The sequence below is a fragment of the Carassius auratus genome, chromosome 12 (assembly GCF_003368295.1).
Source record: "Carassius auratus strain Wakin chromosome 12, ASM336829v1, whole genome shotgun sequence".
Taxonomy (NCBI): domain Eukaryota; kingdom Metazoa; phylum Chordata; class Actinopteri; order Cypriniformes; family Cyprinidae; genus Carassius; species Carassius auratus.
The window spans coordinates 5,440,498-5,465,026 of NC_039254.1; the positions used below are offsets into that span (position 1 = coordinate 5,440,498).

Below are 24,529 nucleotides of genomic sequence, written 5' to 3' on the forward strand. Positions count from 1 at the left end.
GGCAGGTAGAGTTATGAATAACTAAACAAGGACATCTGGCAAAAAATACAGGCCTGCTCTCCTTGGCCCAAGTGGTAGTTGCGAAAAATACAGTCTGAATAAACCACAGTGGAAATGTCAATGACCTTCGGTGGATTTTGAGTTGAAGAACCAAGCTTCAGACCATGTTTGTATGTGTGCAAGAAGAAAGAGGCCAATGAAAGTATTCACGCAATATGCGTTTGCTTTGTTTGGTATAGGGACGTTTTAAATACTCACAAAATCTTTCTCAAGTTTTTCCATCTCTTGCTTGTAGCTCTTCAGACGGCTGTTGTACATGCCTCGGCTCTGAATAGGGATCTCTCGAATCTCCAGGTCCATCTGCTCGAGCTAGAAACATCAAATAAATTCAGTGTAAACAATCAAACTACTTCGCATACCATTTTGATCCAAAACAATTCAACTGTCTAGCTAGTTTACTGTCAACCGGAGGCAGAACAGAGGCATCGATTCCATTCAGGCACCCAGCAAAACAAGTCATGTTAGGAGGTGCGGCTTCATTAAAACCTCTGGCGCTCTCTTGAGCTCTGACAACTGCGACATGTGTCCGTGTCGCATGCGAGCAAACCGGCGTGCACAAAAGGGCCCCGCTGATTTACACTGTCCAATCAACATGACATGATTGGACGATTTACATGCGACACACATCCCTGCTTTCGGCACCTGCCATGGCGCCTTCCCCCAATAATGGCGTGAAATGTGTCACGAGGTGTCACTTAAAAGCGCATTATGCGGATGTGATCACACTGTTAGCACCGAGCAGCCTTCAGCCAGATGAAGAGTGTCTCATGTCACCGGCGACATTGCAGGTGTTGTTTATGCAGGGGGGGGGGGATTTCACCAAATTCATTATTTAGAAAACGAGTGAGTGAAAATTACTGATCAAAGACCCACCAACTCTCTGACTTCTTCAAGCTGTTTGTCGACATTTAGAACCAGCTGTGTCTTCTCCTCTGAAAGAGAAAAAGAGGAAAACATATTGATCAGTGGATGGAGGAGCTGTGCTTCATGACAACAGCCCGACTCCCCCGCAACAACAAGGGAGCAAATAAAAACAAGCCTGCATTTGAAGATATATTTACACATTCTCAACGCACAAAGATCCATATTTGATGTGTCTTATTTTTCCACGTGTAAACGCCTTTGTTAGTTCATGAAGAAGCGCAGAGACGCCTCTTGGCAACTCAAAAAGAGAGAGATGTCAGCTCCGCCAAACTCTGCCGTTCTAACACCCACTCTGAACGACTACACTGAGGTGTATTGGTTTTATCCGAGTACTGGTACGAGCCAGGCCAAAGTATAGAGCGTGACCAATTTTCCCTTTGCTCCTCTGCATCTATATCAGCTCACTAATGTTTATATGGAAGATGAAATACATGCTGTACATTGTATCTAACTCTCCAAGCATGTTCATGAAGCTTTTGCTAAAAATAAGACAGGCTGTAATCTTGGGGGTGTTGTTAGGAACCACATAAAATGCCAAAAAATGAATGAGACCAATATTATAAATATTTACTTCTTTCTTAATCTGTTAACTGTCACCCCGTCCCGAATACAGGACGCCTACGTTGACTACACTATATTACAATCAAATCTAATCTAATCTTGACAAACTATATATCGTTGGAAAGGTCTAAGACTCCCAAATATATATTTTACCAATATTTTTTGTTAATAATTATGTAGGAAAAGTAATAGATTAATTTATGACAAGAGTGCACCCTCGGAAATCTACATTACAAAAGGAGCTTTGACCTTCGTTTAAAAAAAAAAAGACTTCCTCGTTGCCTTTTTCTCGATCACATTTTAGAAATCATCAGAAGTTATATATCACTTGAAAACATAAAATCTCAAAATTCATCCTTTAAAACCCATTTTAAAATCAGACATCGCATTACAATATAAAAGGCACATCAAAATCATGTTACAAAATGTTTTCAGTCATGAATTATAAAAATTTAGGTTTGTATCATGCACATTCAAGTCTATCTTCAAAAACGTGAGTGACAGTTCAGGGGTTAAAAAAAAAATTATAAATAACAAATAAAAATAAAACACACTAACATAAACCGCTTTTCTATAACAAGCAATTTAAGGCATCAGTGCAATATAGTATTTGATTGGATAAAATAAAATAAAATAAAACAAAATAAAACAGTTCATTAATTAGTTAATAATTAGTTAATTGGGCATATGATTTTATGAAAGAAATTAATTAAAACATTTATTCAACAAGGATGCAATAAACTGATCAAAAGTGACCATAAAGACATGTATAATAAGATTTCCATTTTTAATAAAAGCTGTTCTTTTGAACTTTCTATTCATCATACAATACAAAAAAAAATAATAATAATGAAATAAGAAATTTGAGCACCAAATCGGCATAATAGCTGCCGAAAATGCAGCTTTGCTATCAGTAATAAATTGTCAAAATATATAAAAATATAAAACACTCACTTTAAATTGTAATATTTTTATAAAATAATATACACACACACACATACACAAACACATTATTTTAACATTATAGTCCCTAACTTAATATTGGTTACTACACCACATATTTTAGTCCAGCTGAAATGTTGTCTTGACCAGTTAGCATCCAAAACCAGAACTATTCATTTATAATACGAATTTTGTAATGATAGAAGCACTCTATAAATAAATAACCCCGTGGAAGAACATCAGTACCTCTACTGATCAAACAAGACCAGCAAAGCACATCAAACCATGTCAAGCGATAGCACTAATCATGAAAAAAAACAAAAAACATCAAGTGATATCAAACGGGAAGCTGTCAATAAGCTGGAAACTAAAGTGAACTTCTGTTTTGCCCTTTGGCTTTCCAATGTCTTTTGGTGGTCATCAATCCATTTTTAAAATCTGTGTGCAACATCACAGCCCACACAGTGTAAACAGCCAGGGGCGATTTTCTACAAGGTGAGCAAACACTGGGGCCTCTCTATTCACCCCTTGCATAGGGCAGGTTGAAATATATATCTCACTATTGCAGGAGCATGGGGCAGTACCACAAGGTCAGGTGCTCTTTGGGCAAAGCGTTGCACTGAGAAAAGTTCGACTGGAAGATGCATCTTTGCATCTCTACTCAATTTTTCATTGCTCTTTCTCTTTGTGCAAATCTACCCCCCCCCCCCCCCCCCCCAAAAAAAACCACACAGACACACACACACACACACATTTATGTTTAATGGAATAAGGCCTTGCATTATTTTCAAAATTCATGTTTTGCAACTAAAAGTTTTGCGCTGTTCAACAAAACAATACATCTTGGAGATTCTCAAGTGAATGAATGTGGTTTGTTGAGCGAAAAAAAAAAAAATTTGGCCAAGGGCATTACATCTATCCACTGGTCTTTATCGATGTTTCTACACATGTGACACTGAACAATGCCATGAGAACAACAGCATAAGCCGCTTTGTTGAAGCCATTGTTGGTCGCAAACAAATTTGTGTACCTAGGAAAGAGAAAAAGCGATTTTTATGGGCATAATTGAGGTTTGAATCCAAGAGCCGTACTCCTCTGGCAACACTGAGGAAGGTTTGGCCATCACTAATGAGTATGCTTTGCTTATGGCTTTGTTCAGATTCAGTGGACTTATTTAAATACATTTAGCAGCTGGTGGTGGGCCGGTCTGATGACACACTGTTTGTTTCTGCCAACTTGTGCCAAGCTCTGAAGAAGCAATTTAAGCTTCAACAATTCACCACATTACACATTCTCATTCTTTTCAATATGCTTAAATAACGCAAAGAAAAGCCAATCGTGTTGCAATTATTTGACAGGGCTTATAGAACTGAGCACACGCTGCTGCATGATTCTGAATAAATGATTAATCCTTCTCACCTTTTGTTGATGTACAATAGAAGCACCGGGAATCATTGAGTACATCAGGTTATTAAGAGACCAGACCCCTGAGGTTTAATACTGACTGAAAGCAATCATTTACATTAAAGTCACCAGACTGTATTAAAGTAACCTTTCATTGCCTTTCACTGACTTTTAGTTTCAATCCTGAGAAAGTCAGAAAAAAAAGATCTTGAATTATTTTTATGTATTGAATTTTGAACTGAAACTGAACAGCATTTCTAAACTTCAAAATGTGACCAAAACAAAAAGTTTGAAATGATTTCAAAAGCATCCTGAAGAGAATTTCCTCTGCCATATCGTCCTACGATTCAGCCAAATCATATCAGACAGACACTAAGAGCATTAAACATATTTCTTATGGGCTTCTGTGGTATTTTGAATGACTGGAAAGATAATCCTTTATAAACACAGGTTTGATGAGATTTTCTAATAAAGTTATTTTTAGGCGTTCTCTCACCTATCCAACATCACACTTATCTTATAGCATCGTCCCCATGGCAACATATTCATCTGATCTGAGTAATTGAATGCTCATAACAAGTAAAGCAGCAGTAGCTTCACAGATGCAGAAGTAGAATTATGACAACCTGGAATCCTAAAGGGTCCCAGCTGGAGCACATTTTTAACATTGTAATTAAACTGTCTCTCTTTAGCATTAATATTTTTACATAAACTGCCCCTGTGTAAATGTTTATGTGATACAGTATACTATAGATGCTGACCTAGTAAAGGGGGATACAACAGGGGTCCACGACCTCTAGGGACTCTGTGGTGACACTACAGGGGACCACCTGAATTCAGAAATCATTCTAATATGCTGATTTTTTGCTCAATTATTATCATTTTGTATTGGTCCTCAACTAATAAGAATGGTAATTATTATCAATGTTTAACAGTTTTTGCTACTTAATATTTTTGAGGAAATGGTGATACATCTTTTTCAGAATTATTTTTTATCATTTAAATAGTACTATAAGGTAACAAAAACATTGACAGTTGTAAGAAATATTTCTTGCACACCAAAAAAGTTGTTGTGTTATGTTCATAACAGCAGCTTGGGAATAATTACATTTTATTGTTAGTCTATTTCACAGTACAGAATAATGAATACCTCCCCAAACAAATGACAGCCGTCATTGTCAATTATAATGATGTCAGCAACACAGACAGGGTGTCAAAATAGTGTCTTGCGTCTCTGTCTCACTGTATATTGTTTGTACTGTGTGCTGTTTAATGCTGTGAGCTCCAGACTTGTATTCCTCTCTACTTCAGCCAACTCTTTAACTCCAACAAACACAACATGACATCCAAGATCCATGTCACCCAAATCCTGTATCCTCACACATCACTGGAGACACCATGACCCTCACAAAACCATAGTTATTTGACAAATGATATGGGACGTTTCTAAATAACATACCAACCGGACACACCAAGAGAAGGTATTAATCATTCAATTATTTATTTAGGTCTTCCTGACATCAATGTTTTGCTAGCTCATTTACAAGCCACTTACCACCGGCTAGTTTGGGTATTCTTCCAATTTTGTTGGTTATTTCCGCGGTGAGGGTGCCAAAGTCCTGCTCGTACGCTTCAAAGTCCGAAGACATGTCGTATTTTTTTTGTTTTAAAAGATTAAAAGAGGGATGAACTGTGCTGCGTTACACACTGTTGCTTATGTCTGCTTCTTATTGACGTCCGCGTCACTTCCGGGTGGTGTCGCGGGAATTTGTTCACGAGCTCTTCCTGTAAATGGTTCCGCTGTGGTGTGATTAGCTCGTGTAAGTGTATCGTCTTTCTCGTTGAATTATGTTTTAGTTATTAAGAAAAAAAAAAAGATTTCGCTTCTGACAATATTACGGGCGTTAAGGCCATTGATTTTTATATCAAGGGTGACTTTCAGTTTTTCTCGGACTCTGATGTCTCACAAGGGAATGTCGAGGTAAGTTAACGATTCATTTTCATTTTTAAAACTATCTCTTCAGTAATCATAGCTATATATGTTGCTGCCGTCATAATGAAAGATACAAGACTTGATACATGTCTCTATTAGTAACCTTGACCTTTTTAGCATATGTCATTGATAAGACCTGATATCTTATCGATTGGTCATTATAAAGATAAAGCTAATTTCTTCAATTAGCCTCTATTTTCTTTTTGTATTTCAGTGTAATGTAAATGTAGAGCTACACTGAATGGATTCTGCAATCAGATTGCATTCAAATGGGATGTTGTGTAATAGAGAACCGGTCAGTTCACGCAGACTGACAACAACTTGATAGAGTTTCTGAGTTTCTTCTGGTGCTGGACATGTAAAAAATCATATTTTATTTGTTTAACCAGAATCCCAAACTAATAAGGTCAAGTAAGTTTAACCTAAATTATGTAATACAGGCGCATAGAAACATTTTGGGTGTGCCATGAAAACACAAGAAAAGCAACACGTGAAGCACAATAATTGACATGTAACATTAACCATTAACCATTGCATTCTCTGAATAATCCTGATTTCTCTTTAGCCCTGCTTTATGTTATAATGACATCACTCAACAAACTGGCCATTTTATTTAGACATAGAAATAGTAAATATTTCTGTTGTGAAGACAGTTGGCCTAGTCTTTAGCAAAAAAATATTTAAAAAAATAGACCATGTCAGATTTGAATTTGTTCACATTCCATGTGAATAAAATAATTAAGTGACAGTGACAAGTTTGGCAGTGATAAAATAATGAAGATTAAAGAAATACCAAAGTAAGTACCTAGATAGATAGATAGATAGATAGATATGAATGAGTAAATAGATAGATAGATAGATAGATAGATAGATAGATAGATATGAGTAAATAAAATAGATAGAGAGATAGATAGATAGATAGATAGATAGATAGATAGATAGATAGATAGATAGATAGATAGATACATATGAATGGATAGATAGACAGATAGATATGAATGCGTAAATGATAGATAGATAGATAGATAGATAGATAGATAGATAGATAGATAGATAGATAGATAGATAGATAGATATGAATGGGTAAATAATAGATAGATAGGTAGATAGATAGATAGATAGATAGATAGATAGATAGATAGATAGATAGATAGATAGATAGATATGAATTAGTAAATAAGAGATAGATAGATAGATAGATAGATAGATAGATAGATAGATAGATAGATAGATAGATATGAATTAGTAAATAAGAGATAGATAGATATGAATTAGTAAATAAGAGATAGATAGATAGATAGATAGATAGATAGATAGATATGAATTAGTAAATAAGAGATAGATAGATAGATAGATAGATAGATAGATAGATAGATAGATAGATAGATACATATGAATGGATAGATAGACAGATAGATATGAATGCGTAAATGATAGATAGATAGATAGATAGATAGATAGATAGATAGATAGATAGATAGATAGATAGATAGATAGATAGATAGATAGATAGATAGATAGATAGATAGATAGATAGATAGATATGAATGGGTAAATAATAGATAGATAGGTAGATAGATAGATAGATAGATAGATAGATAGATAGATAGATAGATAGATAGATAGATAGATAGATAGATAGATAGATAGATAGATAGATATGAATTAGTAAATAAGAGATAGATAGATAGATAGATAGATAGATAGATAGATAGATAGATAGATAGATATGAATTAGTAAATAAGAGATAGATAGATATGAATTAGTAAATAAGAGATAGATAGATAGATAGATAGATAGATAGATAGATAGATAGATAGATAGATAGATAGATATGAATTAGTAAATAAGAGATAGATAGATAGATAGATAGATAGATAGATAGATAGATAGATAGATAGATAGATAGATAGATAGATAGATAGATATGAATTAGTAAATAAGAGATAGATAGATATGAATTAGTAAATAAGAGAAAGATAGATAGATAGATAGATAGATAGATAGATAGATAGATAGATAGATAGATAGATAGATAGATAGATAGATAGATAGATATGAATGGGTAAATAAGATTGTACAGAAATAAACTGTGGATGAAAAGTTAACTGTGGTGATTTAACTTTAATTATGGTTGCCCTGTTAACACTTTGTGTGAGGTGAGTCATTAAGATTCTGTCTTCCTCTTTCATGTTCCTTGTTTTCTTCTCTTCAGATGGATGGCTTGGCTTTAGCTCGAGGATAGCGGGATCAGACAGAGGATAAGTACGGAAGGATGCCACAGGCTGACAGAGTCTCTAAGAAACGACTGGCCCCTGTGACAGGTGACGTAGCCGATCGCTGGTTGTTTCGGAGAAGACAGAAAAGATGCCCTTTGGCCTCTTTAAGTCACTGCAGTAAACACAGACAACACGCCTGACTATTTCATCTGTTACACTGAGGACCATAAAGACACTGAAATCCACCGAAACAATGAATATTCTGTCTGCTATAATCGTGTTTGAGAACCTCCATGAGGTCAAGAGGCTGTTCCACTGGGGTCCGATCATCGCTCTGACGGTCATCAGCGTGTGCTCCTCCATGGCCATCCTGGACTCCATCATCTGGTACTGGCCACTGGACACCACAGGAGGCAGCATCAACTTCATCATGCTCATTAACTGGACTGTCCTCATTCTTTACAACTACTTTAATGCTATGTTTGTAGGCCCTGGTTACATTCCTCTGGAGTGGAAACCGGTAAGTCTGTTATGGGCTGTTTTCATATAAAATCTAATTTATTCCTGTTATAGCAAAGCTGATTTATCAGCTCGCTTTAATCCAGTCTTCTGGTTCACATGATCCTAAGGAAATAATTCAAATTGGCTGATTTGGTAGTCAAGAAACATTTCCTAATATTATCAATATTGAAAAAAGTTATGCAGCCTTAATATTTTTGTGGAAAATGTGATGCTTTTTTTAGGATTCTATTCCAAAGAACAGCATTTATTTGAAATATAACTATTTTGTAACTCTATAAATGTCTTGTCTTCAACTTTTAATCAATTGAATGCATCCTTGCTGAATAAATATGAATGTGACTTACTGACCACAAACTTTTTAACAGTATAGTATAAAAAGATTTGAAAGCATGTTCCTGTTGAATGATATTGTCTGTTTTCAATCAGCATGTCTAATATGACTTATGTTGTTGTCTGTGTTTTCTAACAGGAGAATCAACCAGATATAATGTACTTACAGTTCTGTAGATTGTGCCAAGGCTATAAAGCCCCAAGGTCTCATCACTGTCGCAAATGTAACAGGTAGATTTGTCTCAAAAACAGACTAGTTTCTATTAATAATGATGCATTTTAAAGCTGAAGTGTGTCGATACAAGATCAATAAAAACAAATATTTTCCTATCCCATTTTAATTTGCTTCGACAATTATAAGTCATTTGTAGGACTATTAGTTGGTCTGCGAAGGCAGATAGTTGGCATATTTGAGAAGCCTGTCTGAAAACAAATTATTATTGTCAGTCTTCATTTTGATGATGGGAACTTCAGCTTTAAAGGGATAGTCTATCCAAAAACTACAATTTTGTTCATTTTGTTTCAAACCTGCATGACTGTCTTCTTGGAAAAAAAATTGTTATGCTCCATACAATAAACATGTTACTGTGGCTCAGTGGTAGAGCATTGCATCAGCAGTGCAAAAGGTTGTGGGTTCCATTCCCAGGGAACACATGTTAGGTAAAAGATGTTAGCCTGAATGCACTGTTAAGTTGCTTTGGATAAACCCTGCTAAATGCATACAATTCATTTAATTTAAAAGTCCCCATCATTCTCGATAATTGTTATACACGTTTGAAACAACATGAGTAATTGATGACTGTTTATTTGAATTAAATCCCTTTAAGGATTAATTTATTATTAAACCGCTTTGTGCTTTATATGTCCAAAACGTATAATGAATATAAAACTGGTTTCTTCCCTCAGGTGTGTGATGAAGATGGATCATCATTGTCCCTGGATCAACAACTGCTGTGGTCACTTGAACCATGCGTACTTCACCAGCTTCCTTCTGCTTGCTCCACTGGGCTGCACACATGCTGCTCTAATATTTATCATGACCATGTACACTCAACTTTATGATCGCGTAAGTTGTCTCACACTTTTTTCGAATAGCATGCAACAGCTGTAGCATTGACGCATAATTTACATGTAATGTTAAATATTACCTCTATGTGCTTGCTATTAAAATGTTCATACATTTTATGATTAAATAATGCTTGAGCTGAGTTTACTCATGGTTGGTGTGATGATGTGCTGTCCTTTTTCTTGGCTTTAGATCTCATTTGGTTGGAGCACTGTAAAGATTGACATGAGCGCTGCTCGGCACATCCACCATCCCATCATGCCTTTCAGCATCGCAGCATTTGCAGCGACTCTCTTTGCACTGGGACTGGCACTGGGTACCACTATTGCTGTTGGGATGTTGTTTTTTATTCAGGTAGGACATGGTGTCTCTCGCTTACTTATTTTTAGTGTTAAACGATTAATCGCATCCAAAATAAGTTTTTGTTTACGTAATATATATGTGTAAAATATAAACATAACATTTTTCTTAAATATATACAAACATGTGCGTGTGTATTTATATATACAAAATCAACACACACAGTACACACACATATATTATGTGCCGTATTTTCCGGACTATAAATCACATTTTTTTTTTCATATTTTGGCTGGTCCTGCGACTTAAAGTCAGGTGCGACTTATTTATCAAAATTAATTTGACATGAACCAAGAGAAATGAACCAATAAAAAACATTACCGTCTCACAGCCACGAGAGGGCGCTCTATGCTGCTCAGTGCTCCTGTAATCTACACTGAGCAGCATAGAGCGCCCTCTTGCGGCTGTAGGTGGTAATGTTTTCTCTTGGTTCTTGGTTCTAAAAAATTGCGACTTATAGTCCAGTGCAACTTATATATGTTTTTTCCTCATCATGACGTATTTTTGGACTGATGCGACTTATACTCAGGTGCGACTTATAGTCCGAAAAATACGGTTATCACATTTTTTTATTTTGGATGCGATTAATCACGATTAATCGTTTGGCAGCACTGCTTATTTTCTTTCATATCAAATTAAATAAGGTCTGTTTAATCCGTAGTTTGCTTGTAAGGATGTTTCCTATATTCCCCACAGTGAATGTTGATCAGAAATTCATCTTTTATTTTAGATGAAAGTGATTCTTCGAAACAAAACCTCAATAGAAGCATGGATCGAGGAGAAAGTAAGCTTGTTTTCCAGTATCCTTATCTTTTAAATAGAGTTGTTCCGATTCCGATACTAGTATCGGAAATATCTCCGATACCACAACAAATTCTGGCATCGGCATCGGCGAGTACATGAACCCATATACCGATCCGATACCATTTTCTTAAAAAAGACCTAGTTATGACCGCAAGCTTTGCCTAACTGCTGCACGGTTCTTCTTCGCTGCTCAAAATGCATTGAAAACACAGGAAGTTGTGCTGTGTTGCCACAAGCAACCCCTGTTTAGAGCAGCGAAGAAGAAATGAAAACGCGTTAGCAGCCCTGATCTATATATGACTGGATCACTCATCACATTCTAAACTGCCAAAAGACAGTGAAGCCGCTTCTATATTATAGATCAGTGGTTAGCAGTATGTCTCTGTAGTACCGGTAGTTACAGACTCTCAAGTATATTCAGTAACGGCAGCTGCGTTCAGTCGCTTCCGTGTAAGTCAAAGCGCAGGGCTCCAGACAGTAGCCGAATATATACTAGTGTCTGTGAATATTAAACTGCAAAATACTATTTAAATATTACTCCCGCAAAATCTACATCTCTGTGGGTGACTGGCACAGATGCGCGAGAGCTCGCTGTTTTGTAGTCTCTGCTGTGTGTCATGAGGACACGAACGCATAAACCGTCACTTCATGAGAATTTACCGTTTCATTTGAGAATACTGTCATATCATAAACACAGACACTCAAAGATCTTCATGGCAGCCCATTAAAATAAATGTTTGGTTTACATGAGTAAATTGACAATATATAAAGCTACTGTTGTAGCCTACAGTAATAATAATACGTCTCTATAATAATAATAATTATGCCTAGATGGTTGCTTGTTTTTTACTTGTTTTGTTGTAAAGAGATTATCTGATTAATAGATCTTTTTTTATATTCCTAGACTTATTTGTTGCAGTTTTTTTATACAGTTATATTGTAAAACTTAAATACCTTTTTTAGTTTGCGGTGTTAGATTTTTGGCTGCATTTGAAGTTCTTTTTTGCATATGAAAATAAATAATACTGTCAAATTCATGTTAGATAATAAAAATACTGTAATAAATACAGTAGTTCACCATGTATTTGTTCATGTTTTATTGAGGGATCTGTCTGAAGCACACCATAAAAAGAATTCTAGCAATTTACACAGGGCTAGTAGTATATACAGCTGTATATACAGATATACACCCAGGTATCGGATCAGTACTCGGTATCGGCCGATACCCTGAGCCCAGGTATCGGAATCGGTATCGGGAAGAGAAAAAGGGTATCGGAACATCTCTACTTTTAAATGAGGTGACCTAATCCAATATACTTCCCCTAAACCAATACACAGAAACAGTCTCTCAGGAGTAGGCCTATAAAGACTTCCCTGAACTATGAGCGCTTGGTGTCATCAAAATATACACACATTTATTATTTAGAAATATTATTACAGTTTAATTAATTATTATAATTTTTATGTGTTTTGATTTTATTATTATATTTATGTATTTCGAGAATATTTTGTGAAATTGTGATACTTTTTTCAAGATTATTTAATTTACAGCATTTACATTATTTGATTAACAGCATTTATTTCCGATTATTTGAAGTTGTTTAATGTTTACAAATTGTACACTTCTGATCAATTTAATGCACTATTGCTAAATAAAATAATTTTATTAAGTAATTTCTTTTTTTGTAAAAGAAATGACTGAATACTGACCACAAAATTTTGAGCAGTAGGGTAGTCCTCCAGAACTTAAGTAATTTTGAAATGTTTGTAATGGGATGTAATCAAAATTATTTGTCCTTAAATTAACATATGAATTAAAAAATAAATCTATATTTCAATGTAATCTTTTAATTTAGGCTTTAACATTCATAAGGTAACAATTACAAAACAATAGATAAAATTTAATTTAAAATCGAGTTTAGCTTACAGCACAAAAATATTGACTCTCCAAATGCACACGTACACTATGAACATTCAAATCGTGTGTTTATTCAGTCTTTGTGGCTAGATGAAACCTAATGGAAGTATAATACAATAAATAGACCACCTCTGAATTCAGGAAGTCATGTGCATTTTATTGCATCAAAGCATTATCTCTGTGTTCCCAGGCCAAAGACAGGATCCAGTACTACCAAACAGGTGAAGACTTCATCTTCCCCTATAACTTGGGCAGCAGATGGAAGAACTTCAAGCAGGTGTTCACCTGGTCCGGCGCCCCCTTAGGAGATGGAATCACATGGCCTGTGCATGAGAAGTGTAACCAGTATACACTAACCGTATGTACTCAACATAATACATACTGATCATCCTTTAGGTAATATATTACAGTTCAATTCAGCTCTATAGCTCAGTTTGTAATGATAGTTTTTATTTCCACTTTATTCAGATTGAGCAGCTGAAGCAAAAACATGATAAACGTCAGCGGAGTGTGAGTATTGCCGGAATCCCTTTTAAACACTAGAGGGCAGCATTTATTTAGGACAGCAAGGACTGACACACATGTGACCGTCTGCTTCACAGGCTGAGTACAGAGTGGTGGAGGACTACAATGGTGCTTGTTGCCCTTTGGGAAAGGGACTGAACACTTTCTTTAGGACACCTTGTACAGAGGAACCCAGGATCAAACTCACAAAGGGGGAGACCATCTTTGCTACAAGAGGAACAAAGTGAGCCATTGGTTTTAGTTACTTTAATGGTCCATAGCTTCCAATGGGGAATATAATATAATGTAAAAAAAATAAATAATGGATTTCACCAAACTATTAATCAGCACAACTGCTTATAGCTTTGATCATATTAAATATTTCTTGTTAACCAAATAGGCATATTAGAATGATTTCCAAAGGATCGTGTGACATTTTTCAAGCTGTTGAAATGTATCAAATTCAGCTTTTCCATTACAGGAATACATTGAACAATTGTTATCTTTTACAATACATTAAAATAGAATAGATTTATTTTAAATTGTGACACAATGTTACTTTGTTTACTCTATTTTTGATCAAACAAAGCCAGCATTGGTGAGCATAAAACATAAAAAAAACACATACATTTGAACAATAATGTTTTAAGATAATTTTGTTTAGAGTATTATTTATATATATATATATATATATATATATATATATTCTCTCTTTTTATATATATGTTGATTTTTAATCAACAGATGGTGGATATATGGAGACAAATTGTTGAATGAGGAACAGGCAAAAGGTAAAGTTCTCAGCATTTAAATGATCGAATTCAGCAATTAAAAGTATTTCGTAATTTTGATGTTTAAAATGATATCTCTCGCTGCAGCTGGAGTTCGAATTAGAGGATGGTTTCCACGCAGATGTGTTGAGAAGTGTCACTATGACTCGGCGAATAATTCGACAAGTGAAGAAAAGAAAGAACAATGATACAGAATTCTATATTTCACAGCTCGCTAATATTAGGGCCAGAACCCTGCTGAGATGTCTTTCTTTTACTTTTGTAAAGTTGTTCAATGGCACCAGCGCTAAGTGTTGATACTGACAGACACCCCAAAGTTATTCACTTGCGTAACTTAATAACATTTCATCTCCAAAGAACAGATGCCGCAGAAACTGGTAAATGAGAAAGAAATAGGGGTTTTATTAAAATGGGATTTGGGCATATGGCAGTATATTCTCTAAAGGGGGTTATTAAGATGTTTACTTGAATCTTTCTTGCTTGCGCTCTCTCTCTCTCTCTCTCTCGTTCTTCTATGCCCACACTGATTATGCAAAGTCTTTTTTCCAATTGTAACAAGGTCCTTGTCATGCAAATTGTCTGAATTGTTTATATAATGGAAACAGCAATTTTATTTGATTTTTGATGGCTTACTTTTTTTGTAAAACTGATGTCAACCTTGCTGAAGTTTTCAAAAAACAAAAAAAAAACAAATCGTGATCTTTATAGTAATTTTATTTTCTTCTTCTTTTTTTTTTTTTTTTTTTTTAATGGAAAGCAACCACAAAATTAGTTTCTACTCAACAAATCACCTGTATGTAAATACAATTGTTTATTTAATTGATGTAGTGAAATTGACATATGTTAATGTTTTCACATTTTCTTCCTTGGGGAAAAAAAATAAATTAACATTCTTTGGTATTCATTACATTTGTAAAGATGTTCATACATTTGTTTTATACTGACTAACCTATCCAGATAAATCATATATGTCTTCTTGACTGACAATAAAGAGTCTCTTGGGCACAGATTAATACATGCAGTTAAAATTGATACAGTGCTTATAAAATATTTAGTCTTTGAGCAAATATAGATAAACATCACAACACAAACAGCACTCATAAATACATGTTCACACCGCAGGATATCCTCAGCTTTTGTTAAAGCACTACATGTTCGCATAAAGACTCTCAATCTGAACTTTAAAGAATTTAATGAGATCTGCCCGTTTGGCTTTCAGTGTTGGAGTGAGGAGACCGTTTTCTATCGTGAACAAGTCGGGATGCAGGTACAGGTCTTTTACCTTGAAAAGAGAACATAACTAATATATTAGATGTGAAAAGAAAACCACACAATATATCAAAATGGCATCAAAATCCACCGATTGATTTGTTTAAAATGGTTTCGGACTGTTTTCACTTGTAAACCGCACTTGATCTGTGCATATACCTTCAGACGAGATGTCTCATTAAAAGTGAAAAATGTCTTGATGGATTACAAAACCTCAGTTTTTTGCTTCACAAGACATTAATTGTTCAAATGGAGTTGTGTTGTGGATTATTTTGATGTTTTTCTCAGCTGTTTGGACTCTCTTTCTGACGGCATGAGATCAGATCTACTTTCAGCCATTTTTCTTTTTTGGGAGAACTACTTCTTCAACAATAATATATGCTAATAATAGCCTAACGGATCATTAAAGTGCTTACTTGTTCAAAGGACTTCAGCCCTGCTTCACGCCCCAGCTTGTTTAGGTCAGAGATGATTGCTTTCTTTATTTCCTACAAAATAATGAAGATTATTACCAGCAAAATCTAATATGTAACTATTTTGTAAATGCCACACAAGTAAACAAATCCTTCAGATTAAATTTCTAACATGAATGTATTTTCAGAAGTAAACTATGTAAATACAGATACCTGATTTCTACATAGCTGCTCTAGTGAACCTTTCACTCCCAGTTTTTCTGCAAATCCTGGCAATACTTCAGGGTCTGGCACGACTATGGCCACCAAAGTGGACTGCATACATTCAGTTGAAATATAAGGATGCAGTATAGTTTAAAAATATAAAACCAGCATTTTTATCTTTAGAAAAATAGCAAGGAATGCATATTAATTTCACCTGTAAACTGTCTCCATGCACAAACACTTGGGCGACTGGAGCGCTCTGAATGTAAACGTTTTCAATCTTTTCTGGTGCAATGTATTCTCCTTGAGCCAGTTTGAAGATGTTTTTCTTCCTGTCGATGATCTTCAACACTCCTCTCTAATAGATTGAACACAAAACATAACTTCCATGAACATCATCAAATCAACAGCATAAGATTTTGCCTTGAAATTTAATTGTAAGTCTCTTACGCTGGTTAAGGCTGCATTTATTCTGATAATAAAATACTGTTATAATAGGAAATGTTATTATAATTTAAACCATTTTCTATTTTTATATATTTTAAAATGTTGTTTATTCATGTGATGGAAATGCTGAATTTTCAGCATCATTACTCCAGTCTTCAGTGTCACATGATCTTTCAGAAATCATTCTAATATGCTGATCTGATGCTCGACAAACATTATTATCAAAGTTGAAACAGCTGTGGTGCTTAGTATTTTTGTGGAAACTATGAAATCTTCTAGAAATATTTTGAAACCTTTTAAAAGTCTTTACCATTACTTTTGACCAATTGAATGCATTCTTGCTAAATGCTACAGTATTATTAATTTCTTTAAAAAATTCTTATAAAGCCAACCCAAGCTTCTGAATCGTAGTTTACTGTATATTATTGTATTTTGTGGAAAAAAAAGAGCTAAAGATCATTGTATTCAGCTTTGAGTTTTGTGATTTTGTGTCCTTGGCTGCCTGCTGATATCACAACACAGTAGTCATATTTCCTTCCTTCTAAGGTGCATTATTAAAAAAAGAGAAACCAAGGGATCTCACAGGCAGCCATTTGCCAATATCTCCAGTGTGCAGCCATCCATCTTTGTCTAAAGCCTCTGCTGTCTTTTCCGGGTCACTGAGATATCCACGAAACACATTCTTCCCTTTGACACAAACCTAAAACAAAACCGAAAAGCCATAAGTTTCAATGACATTTTTGTATATGGTTTATAAGATTATGTTCCATTACCTCTCCTTCCCCGTTGGATGCAAAGTAATTCATTTCCTCCACATCAACAAGTTTGACAATATTGCATGGAATAGGAACTCCAACATGACCTGAAATCAACAGCGTACAAAAAAAGTCAGTGCTAAGGGTTGTCTCACACACAGACAAAAACATGTTTTTGGGTTACAGGAACCCACCAGTGTGCCAGTCTCCAGACAAGGTGAAAGTGCAGGCCGCGGTGCACTCTGTCTGGCCGTATCCCTCGAATATCTGGAAGCAGGCCAGTGAAAAAGGGGTCAGCACTGGGTCACTGCGACACCAGATCAATACACATACGTACATACATATACACACTGTTTAACAGTGGCCATGTTTATTAAGTCCACACTAAAGCATCACTGCATTGTCTTTAATAAACCAAAACAGGAGCAATATGGTCAATCGATTTATGGTGTTATTATACTCTTCCTTTCATACCTGGCACCCGAGGCTTGCCCGGAGAAAAGTGAGCACAGTTTGGGAAATGGGAGCGGCCCCCGTCACCATCACCCTCACGCGGCCCCCCAGGGACTCCTGCGGAAGACAGTTCAAAACTTTCCAGAACCATTCCTCACAGGTGTACCACTCTTCCCCACTCAATACAAAACCCCTGCCATCTGCTCTGTTGGGGATACCTGGACTTTGTGAAAGATGAGTTTGTCCCAAATGCTGTCATTCCTGATAATTCCTTGCTTGACCTCTGCACATTTCTTCTCAATGGCAAAGTTCAGAAGCCATTTCTTCAATGGAGCCCGGGCCTCACTCTGGACCTGGAAGACAGCAGAAATTGAACAATGAGCATTTTACTGGTAATCTGTTTGTAAAGTTACTCAAGTGAACTCTAGACAGGTAACTCATTCCCCTTGTTGGTGCTATGGATATGAATCAAACCTTTTTAATATAAGTCTGAGTTTTGACACTGTGACAAATGACCAGCTACAAAACATTTTATTGATTGGTTGGTTTGTTTTGCTACTTAATATTGAATGATTTACATTTTAGACACAATATTCCCAATTACTATTTCTGCTCCGTCAACCAAAATAGTTAGAATAATAATAAAAAAAGGCACAACAGAATCAACCACTGAACTTTAGAGTAACATATCGTAGTGGTGTCTCATCCTGGAATAAATCATCGTTTTTTGAACGAATCAGGCGAATGAACAATTCAAACTGCTAGTTTCATCCCTGATATGATAAGTTATGGTATTTACACAAACAGTATAAGTTACATTAATATAATAATAAGTTACTTGTCACCTGTCGCCATCTACTGGTGTAATTGCAAAATGCGTCACAAAAAAATTTCCACTCCACTAATTCTACTAAATCCTAACAGACTACAGATTCCACATTCAGTCTGGACAGAAAATTGCTTGTCATATATATATATATATATATATATATACATAATTAAATCATGTCTAAAACCTTACACTCTTTATTGAATGAATAGAGGCCCATCTTTAAAACAGTGACTGCATGTGTAGTTTCATACCTTATCATAAATGCGATTCAGGAGACGTGGAACCACTGGGAATACGGTTGGCCTCAGTGCTTTCATATCATCTGGTAGAAGTCTGATATCACCTTGAAAAAACCCGACTCTTCCCCCTACACTGTACAGCACTGTCTGATAAACATAAATGAGAACAAGCAAGCATGACTTCAGTGTTCATCACGTGATTTATAAAAGATGACTAGTACATGACACTGAAAATTTGAAAGACTATTTCAAAGATGATGGTGAGCACCAGATATGAAAGACAGGCTTACTTGTACAACTCTTTCAAACATGTGCGCCAGGGGCAAAAACGAGATGGACACATCAGATGAAATGGGCTCAAAGACGCTCTGAAGAAACATGGGTTTTGGCATCCAAAATTAAAAATCTAGACTCCCATAGAGACTTTTTAAAAATCATGCAGCCGTCACACTGACATACAGTACCTCAAAAGTCTTAACCACACCGGCTGCATCTGCAACCACATTTTCATGGGTCAGCATGGCTCCCTTCGGATCCCCTGAAGCAGAGAATACCGAATTAAAGCTCACACACATAGGACACACCACAATATCACTGGAGGTGGAGCAGCATTGGCTTCACAGATATAAATGTGGCCTGCAGTGTTTTTGCAGCCTTGAGATTAGATTAAATCACACTTACCAGTGGTTCCACTGGTAAAGCAAATAATACTTAGGTCTTCTGGTTTTGGTGGCTGGAACCAAATCAAATCACATTAAGTTTGTCAATGAAAACTATTTGCTAAAAAGAATGAAATTGATAATTAACCCATTACTCACAACAGGCTTTTGATAGTTGTTCTTTCCCAAGGCCTAAAAAAAAAAAAAAAAAAAAAAAAAACACAAATGTTTTTAAAATTATATTCTGCTCTAGAAACTTGATAGACATCAGATCCTTTAATATTTTTGCATTATTGTTTTATTATTTATTACTGATCGGACAGTGCTGTCAGTATACCTCTACATCTTTCATGGACAGGACATCCACACCACTCTTAGAGCCTCTATCAATCAATGCAGAATCATAGGGGTCCATGAGAATGATGGTTTTCAAGACAGGTGTGAGGTTTTTCTCACAGTTATCCAGCAGCTTTTCTGCCTTATCCTGCTTATCACATATCACTGTGGATATTTTTGCTGTGGAGATAAATATAATATTTAAAAAGGCCCGATGATATGTAACACAAAATTAATGTGCTATTAAAAACATAAAAATAAGCTTAAAATAAATATGTTAAATTTGGAAGTTATAGGGTTTTTTTATGGCATCAAATCAGCATAGTAAAATTATTTCTGAGTAATGATGCTGAAATTTCTGCTTTGTCATCACAGGAATAAATTACATTTACATTTTAAATGATATTAAAACAAAATCTTTATTTTAAACTGCAGTAACATTTCACAGTGTTACTTCTTTTAATCTACTTTTCATTAAGTAAATGCAGCCTTGGTGTGCATAAGTGACTTTCAAAAACATTGAAATATCATACGCACCCCAAACTTTTGAATGATGGTGCATATGTAGCAATAGTACAGCAATATCATATGATTAAATTTAACATCGTATTTACACTTTGCAACCAGTGGCACAAAATGGATCTATTCAAGCAGGTTTCCACAAAACTCCCCACTTCCATTAAACAGATAGCCCCGCCCTAAACTCATCTCATTGGCTGAGCCATTAAGTTGACATGTTCACAAACCCAACCAAAGAATCGATTACACTAGTTGTCTCTGCATATTAAACTGCAACAGGAGACATAACAAAATGACACATTTCACCTTTAATGATAATATCAGTCATTAGTTAGAAATAATAAAAAAGAGTTATGGGATAATGCAATGGTAAGCAAAGGAGCTTGAACTCTGGAGGTAGAAGTAGCAAGGTTACTGATGTCACTAGAAGAATAAAGTCCTCATGTTCTGAAGGATTATAAGTCAGCAGAGTTCAGCAGGTGTGATCACTAAAGCTGCTCTGACCAACACCTCTAATGAAGCATGCAAGCAAGCAGGCTTAACTAAGTACCTCTATTAATGATGAACACAAGAGCCTCGGGTCCCAAGGTGTCGTAAAGAGGCACTGCCACCATGGAATAGGTATAGCAGGCCAGTTCTCCAATAATCCACTGAAAAGAAGGAAGAGAGGTTAGTATATGTACAGTGCATCACTAGTGCATCAGGATATATTGTATTTAAATAGCCTTGTCTTGCTGGGTAAAAAAATTCACAAATGTTGTGTTTCGTTTTTTATGTATTTCTGCTTAAAACAGGAAAATAAAAACATTTTCTAAACTGAGTAAGAAAAAAATCAAAAATCTTAAGCCATTTCTATCTCGTTTGAAGGATGTTTAGAGGGAAAATGATATATCAGTACAGATTTTTGATGGACATTTAGACTTATTTTGTCACCTCTGGCCGGTTTTGGGCGAAGATGCCAATAAATGATTCTTGCGATGGCTTCTGGCCACGATGGATAAGTCCGGACCCCAAGAATTCAGCTCTGTCTAAAACCTGAGACAATCAGAGGCAAGCATGACCTCATTTTTCCTCACTTTTGAGCTAAAAATGATGTTTGTGGTTGGTACAAATACCTGTTTGTATTTAAGCCATTGGTAAGGTTGCCCTTTCTTTCTGTACCCCAAGCACGGTCCATTTCCTGCACAGTAATAATGAAATATCTCAGAGACTAATCACATGCAACTGGGGTTAGATGTGAGTTAACAATGCTAGCATGAAAATATAAATTTAATTGATGTCAAAAGAGTGTCAATATTCCTTGTTGTTTTGTATTTTGACCTCATGACCTCTCACCTGAAACACGTAGTCCTCTTTGAAAAGCCTCATATAGAGTTTTGGCGTCGTCATATAAGTACGAGATCAAGTTGTCATCTTTCAAGAGCGCTGTTTTTCTAGCACCTCCCTGAAAATAAAAAAATGGAAGTAATATTAAACCACTGTGCTAAAAGACATTCAGAACCATAAAATCAGGCACAAGAAGTGATTCACACACACACACATTGTACACTCTCAGAAAAAAAGGTACAAAAGCTGTTACTGGGACTGTACCTTTTCAAAAGGCACAGCTTTGTACCTGAACAGTCCATATTGATACCTTAAAGAAATATAGTAGTACCTAAAGTGTACATATTAGTAGCTAAAAGGAATAAAAGTTTACCTTTTGAAAAAGGTGCCCCAGTAACAGCTTTTGTACCTTTTTTTCTGAGAGTGTACAGATTCAGAACACAAATTACAGTTATACACTTATTAAGAATGGAGGCATTAAATTAATCAAAAGTGACAGTAAAGTCTTTTACATTATCACAAAAAAAAATCTATTACTTAAAAAAAGCTGTTCTTTTGGGAAATTCACTTTTCACAAAAATACTGAGTAACACAATTGCTGTCAATGTTAATGATAAAAAAAATATAAAACATTTTTTAGAAATCAGCATTTTTTAATGATTTTTGAAGAACTATTTGACATTGAAGGCTGCAGTAACAACTACAGAAAACTCAGCTTTGTCTTCACATGAATACATTTCTTTTAAAATATACAGAAATAGAAAACTGTTATTTTAAATGATAATAATATTGCACAAATCACTGTATATTGCATGTTTGATTAAATATGTTTAAAATTGTGCATATTCATATGAGGACCCCAGTCATATCAGTAGCCTTAAAATGTTTTTTTGCCACCATCGTATCTTACATGAACAGTTATTCATTCGTTTTAGTGCACATTTCAAATGCTGAACTTGTTAAAAAAAAGCACAATGGTAATTCTTTAATTACTTTTACAACTCATTCTGACTAAATCCCTCACAAGATGTTTTAAAAAGATTAATGATACATTTTTAACATAATAAATGTCATTGTGTAGAGCTGACGAAAGACCACACTCACTGCTATGCCCACGGTCTGTCGGTTGAGGTCTGTGGGGGGCTGCAGTGGTTTTGGCCTGCTGTTGAGATGGACCAGAGCTACAGCTGCGAGGCTGAACAGAAACACCAGTCCTGAAGCGGACAGCGGGGTAAACAGGAACTCAAACAAGAATTCCATATTGCACGGGATCTGCTAAGGCTGCAAAAATACAAATAAAAAAATAAAACAGTATTGAAAAAAATCCAAAATAAAAGAATGAATTCATAAAACAGGATTTGAATTTACTTTTGAATTTACAGGAAGTTCAAGGGCTCTGTAATCACACAAGTGCTGTTTTGATGCTGCACTGATTAGAAGGTATTGATGAAGACAAATATCAGTATGACCTTAGAGTGTTCAAAGGTTGAAGAGCACAGTACAGTCCAATTAAGAAAAATACAATCACACTTTTTTTTTAATGTTAACATTTTGGAAGTTAAGTTTTCTTAACATTGCCCAGTGTTATCCTTCAACACCTGTTGCAGTTCCTTCAGGATTCAACATGATCTCCAGTATTGCACACATGGCTATTGTATTGGATTTGGTATATTATCTGGCCAGCCTTGCATTTATGGAGGCCAAAGTCTAGCAAAGGTTATATAACCCTTTTCAGCCTCAAGAGCATCCACTACCCTTTCTAAAACATGGAAAGAAATGTTCTTTTATATATATACTACATATATATGAAATACATTTTATGTATATAAGTGAGCATAACCCACAGACTCACACTAATGTTGATATATTAAGCATCATTTGATTTATTGATCAGAACATCTCATTGTTCAAAACGCCAGAACAAATCAGAACACAATGACAAGATAAACCTAATAAACATTCTCTTAGAAACCAAGCTAGTTAAGAAAAGGGTTACGAAAGCAACGTCCTCTATGTACACAAGACCATACAGGACGTTTTGTATGCATAACATCCTATTAGTCCTGTTTTTAATTTACAAAATGATCTGCATCATGCTGTTTTTGTTTTAAACATGCATTACAATGAATGCACATTTATATCAGCACACCAAAATCATCATTTAACTACATAGTGAAAAGCCTAATGTTATGTTTTATATATGTATATGAAATTAAACATATAAAGAATTTTAGAAGAACCAGTACCTGGATAACCTTTGTCCAGTGTGTCCGTCGGGTGATGGAAGAGGAGGAAAAAGTTCTGCGAGACTGGCCCTTGCACAGGTTTGCAAAAGCTACAAGAAGGCTTAGAAGGAAGGCATGGTCTCAGGTCCAATAAAACAAGCACATGAAGGACCTTTGAACCAATTGCTGCTATCTGTTCCCTGATAATACAAATGACCGAACATAAACAGAATCATACAGCTAAATCCTTTAAAGTGAATATGGGTTGCACAAGATTCACAAGTCTGTGCTTTAATGCCTGCATGCTGAAAGGTGCATGCAAATGTGCAACTACACAGTGCTCATATAAACGGTGGACTATGACATTTACCTTTGCTGGTCAGCGTGACATTGAATTGCATACGGTGTAAAAGTTTGGTTGGAAGTTGCTCCCACTCAAATACTACAGGTTTT

At 35.4% G+C, this 24,529-nt stretch overlaps 3 protein-coding genes across 6 annotated transcripts in view; 1 reads left to right on the forward strand and 2 right to left on the reverse strand.

Annotated features, from left to right (window-relative positions):
- The window catches only part of LOC113111594 (vesicle transport through interaction with t-SNAREs homolog 1A), a 125,535-nt gene extending 119,895 nt beyond the window's left edge, over positions 1 to 5,640 (reverse strand). Inside the window, exons 1-3 of one of the 4 annotated variants that reach the window (XM_026276509.1) lie at positions 5,447 to 5,640; positions 934 to 992; positions 259 to 369 (exon numbers count right to left, since the gene is read on the reverse strand). In XM_026276509.1, coding sequence (XP_026132294.1) covers positions 259 to 369; positions 934 to 992; positions 5,447 to 5,540 — 264 coding nt within the window. In that variant the 5' untranslated portion in view covers positions 5,541 to 5,640. The remainder of the gene's footprint in view (positions 1 to 258; positions 370 to 933; positions 993 to 5,446) is intronic. The other 3 variants (XM_026276507.1, XM_026276510.1, XM_026276508.1) reach the window with 3 other exon arrangements.
- Positions 5,641 to 5,647: 7 nt separating this feature from the next.
- LOC113111593 (palmitoyltransferase ZDHHC6-like) lies at positions 5,648 to 15,304 on the forward strand. Its single transcript, XM_026276506.1, has 11 exons — positions 5,648 to 5,872; positions 8,101 to 8,624; positions 9,096 to 9,187; positions 9,863 to 10,022; positions 10,215 to 10,376; positions 11,113 to 11,166; positions 13,295 to 13,462; positions 13,573 to 13,614; positions 13,707 to 13,852; positions 14,353 to 14,399; positions 14,487 to 15,304. Exons 2-11 carry the CDS (start codon positions 8,358 to 8,360, stop codon positions 14,585 to 14,587), a joined length of 1,239 nt encoding a protein of 412 aa, XP_026132291.1. The 5' UTR covers positions 5,648 to 5,872; positions 8,101 to 8,357; the 3' UTR covers positions 14,588 to 15,304.
- Positions 15,194 to 24,365, reverse strand: acsl5 (acyl-CoA synthetase long chain family member 5). The gene is made up of 21 exons (XM_026276505.1): positions 24,098 to 24,365; positions 22,956 to 23,132; positions 21,861 to 21,969; positions 21,641 to 21,705; positions 21,459 to 21,560; positions 21,076 to 21,175; positions 20,008 to 20,186; positions 19,830 to 19,862; positions 19,693 to 19,744; positions 19,476 to 19,549; positions 19,302 to 19,379; positions 19,024 to 19,158; positions 18,159 to 18,293; positions 17,962 to 18,057; positions 17,682 to 17,754; positions 17,506 to 17,594; positions 17,316 to 17,432; positions 16,500 to 16,643; positions 16,295 to 16,396; positions 16,085 to 16,156; positions 15,194 to 15,681 (listed from the first exon to the last, which is right to left on the reverse strand). Exons 2-21 carry the CDS (start codon positions 23,109 to 23,111, stop codon positions 15,547 to 15,549), a joined length of 2,046 nt encoding a protein of 681 aa, XP_026132290.1. The 5' UTR covers positions 23,112 to 23,132; positions 24,098 to 24,365; the 3' UTR covers positions 15,194 to 15,546.
- Positions 24,366 to 24,529: the final 164 nt, after the last annotated feature.